Below are 4391 nucleotides of genomic sequence, written 5' to 3' on the forward strand. Positions count from 1 at the left end.
GCGTGGTCTTCTAAAATCAAATCACCCATAGGGTAATTGATCACATAAATTGGGTAACTACTAGTCTTGATTCCTAGAGACAACGCTTTTTTCCTCATCCATGCAAGGCACAGCCGTTGGCCTAGTCTTCTAGAATAGAATTGCTCGAGAACCTATTTATCTAACGTAGGGCTTTCACTTAGTATGTTGGAAAGCTACCCGACTAATCGGGTCCACCCGTCCGTAGGATGGTGCCGTCGGGGCATTCCATCCTCCCACTTTCCACCCTACTCACGCGTCAATTTATTTTCTAATTAATCCTATCACACTGTTTGACATAAACAAACATGTTCCTTAATTAAGGCCCTTTCACAAGGTTTATTAAAACAGCCTTTGCCTTTTTCCACAATACAATAATGCCAAAGATAAGATTTATAAAAACAAAGTTTAAACATGAATCAATTTCATACAAGCCAAACTGGCTCTCTTATTCTTTTCCTTTATACCGCCGATGATCTAGAATTCGGCCTTCCAGCCTCCACATGCTGGGCAAAACCCTACGGGACCATACACCTCATCGTCGGCCGCTGGCGAGGACTCAAGCCGGCCTGTCGCCCTCTCAGGCTCCATCGCTCGATCCTCCCGCCCCTCAGAGGGATGTCTGCGCACTAGGGTGGGCTAATTCACCGCACTAGCCTTGGGCCCTCAGAACTAGGCAGCATCATCACAATCACTTGCCTCAATCGGCAAACCTCATTCTCCCAATGGTATGAGGGATACCATGGGCCAACTCCGGGCCTTACTAACGTCTCCGCCGTCCGGCTACACAAGCACAAGAACGGGGCAGCGTCAAGGCAGGGAGAAGTTGTACCTGTACCTTAATTTAACCAAGATAACAATCCATTTACTCACTAAACCATATGACTAGGATCCATGTCACCTTTTTTAAGAAAACAATCTTTTTCACAAAGATTTTAGCATTTCAACTTGAGATTGCGATAAGACATTCTTTATTAAGGCATATGCTATTGCTTAAAACTTTAAATGGTAAATCAATCAAATAGATCACTGTAACAATCAATAGAGAAGCCGGGGCCATACCTCAACCCCTAAGAATGATATATAATTGAAAAACAAAATATGTGTATACCTTATAGAAATTTGTCGTTTATCGTTGCCTTTGCTTGTTAACAAGAGCTTTAGAGCTTGACATATGAGAATAGAGTCTTCTAATACCTTGTCTTATGATTGAAATCATCCAATCATCTCCAAGCTTTATCTCCTCTTACTCATACTGTGACTCTTCTCTCTTTCTAAGATCTATGGCAAAATAGCCTTCTCTTACAGGGCTATGGCATACTATTCTTTCTCTAAAAGAAAAGCTATGGAGTTTTGGTCTCTTCCTCCAAAAGACTATAGAAATCTAAGCTTCTTTTCTGAGATATTAGATAAGAATGAAGGGATATATGCATCTCAAACTCTAGGATTACCTTGAGACTACTTGCTGTCTTCTCACAGTTTTCTCTATGTAGAGACCCTGACAGAAACAGCAAACTGTTTCGGCTATAACTCTCTGATAAAAACTTAGAATATGGTCATGTAACCAGTCAAAAGAACGGGAAGGCATCTGGTCTACAAGCCATCGCGGGTAGAATAGGCAAAAACGTCTGTATATAGTCGCAAACGCACCATCTTTAGAAACGCGTTGTTTTTCCACATTTTTAGTATGCATGGACTCTAAATATATAAAAGTACTCTAAATATGACCTCTTATCACCTAAAATTAAAATTCTATTTTTGGGGATACTTATCTCTTAATAGAACTATTCTTATGTTCTTATTTCTTTTAGGATTTTTGGAGCTAATATTTTTATTCTAACACTTTTCTAATGTTTCTAGCCTTATTGTCTCACTCTTTCTAATTACACTCTCTTTTCTTATTGAAATCTATATTAAAAGAGACACATACATACATGGCTTGGGAGGGACGTTACATAAACTGGCGCTACTAGTTGTGAGTTTCCAGCGCCATGGAAACAGACACTATATGCTTTTATTGCAACATTATGTATGTATGTATGTATATGAAATTATTTATGAAAACAAAAAGATTTAATTTTGTGTAGCAACATGCACGAAACATGTAGTTGTGAGTTTCCAGCGCCATGGAAACAGACACTATATGCTTTTATTGCAACATTATGTATGTATGTATGTATATGAAATTATTTATGAAAACAAAAAGATTTAATTTTGTGTAGCAACATGCACGAAGCTCTTTCATGGCGTGATTCATTATGTCAGAAAGGCGTAAACGACGGTGGCGACGAAAGTGGAGACCCCAGCGAAGACAGAGATGAGAAGGGGAATTACGGCCGCTTGGGACCAGTGGCTAGTTGTGCAGGTGAGCAAACCAAGCCTTATTTCAATGACAGCCACGATAGAGAGAGTGAGGAAGACGGTGCCCACGAGGGTGCTCACAGCGCTGGCCAGCATCCCAAAGCGCATGGTGTTCTCGTTGATCGGCACAAGCGTGTCCGGGACAGTCTTCTTGGCGCCCACGAGGTTAAGCTGCAGCTTGAGCCCTTGTGCGATGAGGCTGGACAGCAAGTAGAATGCAAAGGAGAGCACCTCAAACATTACAAGGCTTCTGGCCAGACTAGCCGGCGCAGCACAAGGGTCCCCTGTCTCAACTAGGGTTGCTCCACTGTCGAGATTCAGCCCAAGAAACACCACTCCTGAGAAGAGCGAATTAACGTTCGCTACTGCATCTAATGCGCTCACGTGGAGAGTGCTGTTAGCACTACTAGTAGTAGTAGGAGTCGTCTCAGAAGGGCTGCATCATTAACAACCCAAAAAAAAAAAAGAGAGAAAAAAGGTCGTTAAAATCGAACGGATAACGTACCTAATCTACATAATTAATTAAACAAAAACTCAAGGAAAGCAGCCAAAAATCAGGCTGTGTACATGGCAGACCTAAGTAACGGTTGTGAAGATGCCATAATAAAATAACTAAGTTAAGGAGACTGTAGAATAATGTATTGCTTCCCTCTCACAACAACTAGCCTATAGTTATATTCTCTCTCTGTATTGATTGGCAAGCAACTCTCTCTAGCACAGTAGGAGACTCAGTGATCTAGGCTTGTGTCGCCCCCCTAATATAGTAGTAATTGCGTGCATATACAGCATGCGAGTATACATTTACAAAGCTTTAAAGTTTCGAAACCACATGGAACATGCTCAACACAGTTTAGTAACCTGTAACTCCTTTGCTTAATTAAGAAGGAGATTGCGAAGGGAAAGCAGGCAGAAATTAGGCTGTGATAGTGATAGCCATAATAAAATATCTAGGTTAAGGAGACCCTTACAATACTATTTTAATGTATTGCAGCAGCAGCTGGATGGTAATACCTAGGGCCTGTTCCCGCGCGCGCTTTAAAGTTGCGCAGACCCACATGGAACGTGCTCAACCTACGGGCTGCTCCTTTGTCAACGCGTGTTACGCTTCCAGTGTTACACCAAACTTTCTGAGACTCTTTCTGAGGCTATACGGCCCTTGCCATTCGTATTCCATGTCTTTCATATCGTCTGCTATCGAGAGAGAGAGAGAGAGAGAGAGAGAGAGAGAGAGAGAGAGAATTATATTAATTCACGTAAATACTTTCATTTATCTTAAAACAATATCGATAATATTTTTTACAATATGATTAGCTTGTAAGTTTAAGTTTAAATCAATTACAAGAAAATAAACAAAAATAATAATTTAAATCAATGTGAAATTCAATTGTTGAAGAGAGTTTTAAAAATTACTTATTTTAGATCAAGAAAGTGCTTTTTTTAAAACCATTTTTTAAAGTAGCTTCTCCTTGGAACCTCTACTTTGGAAAGGTAGAATGCCAGCCTTGCTTTCGATTTTGGATGAGAGCCGCTTGACTTTTCACTATGCTAGGCTTTAGTTAATGATTAGCATACCACATAAATAATCATTTGTCCTTAGGCCATTAAGACCACACATCTTTACAAAACACCAAGAGTTATATCTTCCCTTTGTTTGTTCGTAGGCCATTTAGACCTTTGTACAAAACACCGAGAGTTATATCTTCCCTTCATCTATGCATCTATACACTATTACAAATGGCATTTTCAACACCATACTCTCCATAAATGCATTAAACTTTCACACGCCATTGATTGATCAAGAGGTCTCTTTTTTCAAAAAAAGGGCTGTTATATTAAGAAAAAGGGAGGAGCGGATTTACAGGGGCCATATTTGCATGGCTGACACGTGGAATCATTCCAAAAAGGATCCTAGGAAGCAAGGCCAATTGGCAATCGCGGCGCACGTGAAGGCATGTGCGCCGCGTGTGAGGGGGGTGGGCTCTTTGCATGGCGAGCCGAGCCTGATCTTCATT

General features: G+C 40.7%; 1 protein-coding gene across 1 annotated transcript; it reads right to left on the reverse strand.

The window, feature by feature from the left end:
- Nucleotides 1-2129: 2129 nt before the first annotated feature.
- On the reverse strand, nt 2130-3097 carry LOC147608463 (uncharacterized). Its single transcript, XM_086789019.1, has 2 exons — nt 2956-3097; nt 2130-2815 (listed from the first exon to the last, which is right to left on the reverse strand). Exons 1-2 carry the CDS (start codon nt 2979-2981, stop codon nt 2275-2277), a joined length of 567 nt encoding a protein of 188 aa, XP_086645145.1. The 5' UTR covers nt 2982-3097; the 3' UTR covers nt 2130-2274.
- Between the last annotated feature and the right edge of the window lie 1294 nt (nt 3098-4391).

Source organism: Cibotium barometz, chromosome 53, assembly GCF_041138505.1.
Source record: "Cibotium barometz isolate CiBa-2024 chromosome 53, ASM4113850v1, whole genome shotgun sequence".
Lineage (NCBI taxonomy): Eukaryota > Viridiplantae > Streptophyta > Polypodiopsida > Cyatheales > Cibotiaceae > Cibotium > Cibotium barometz.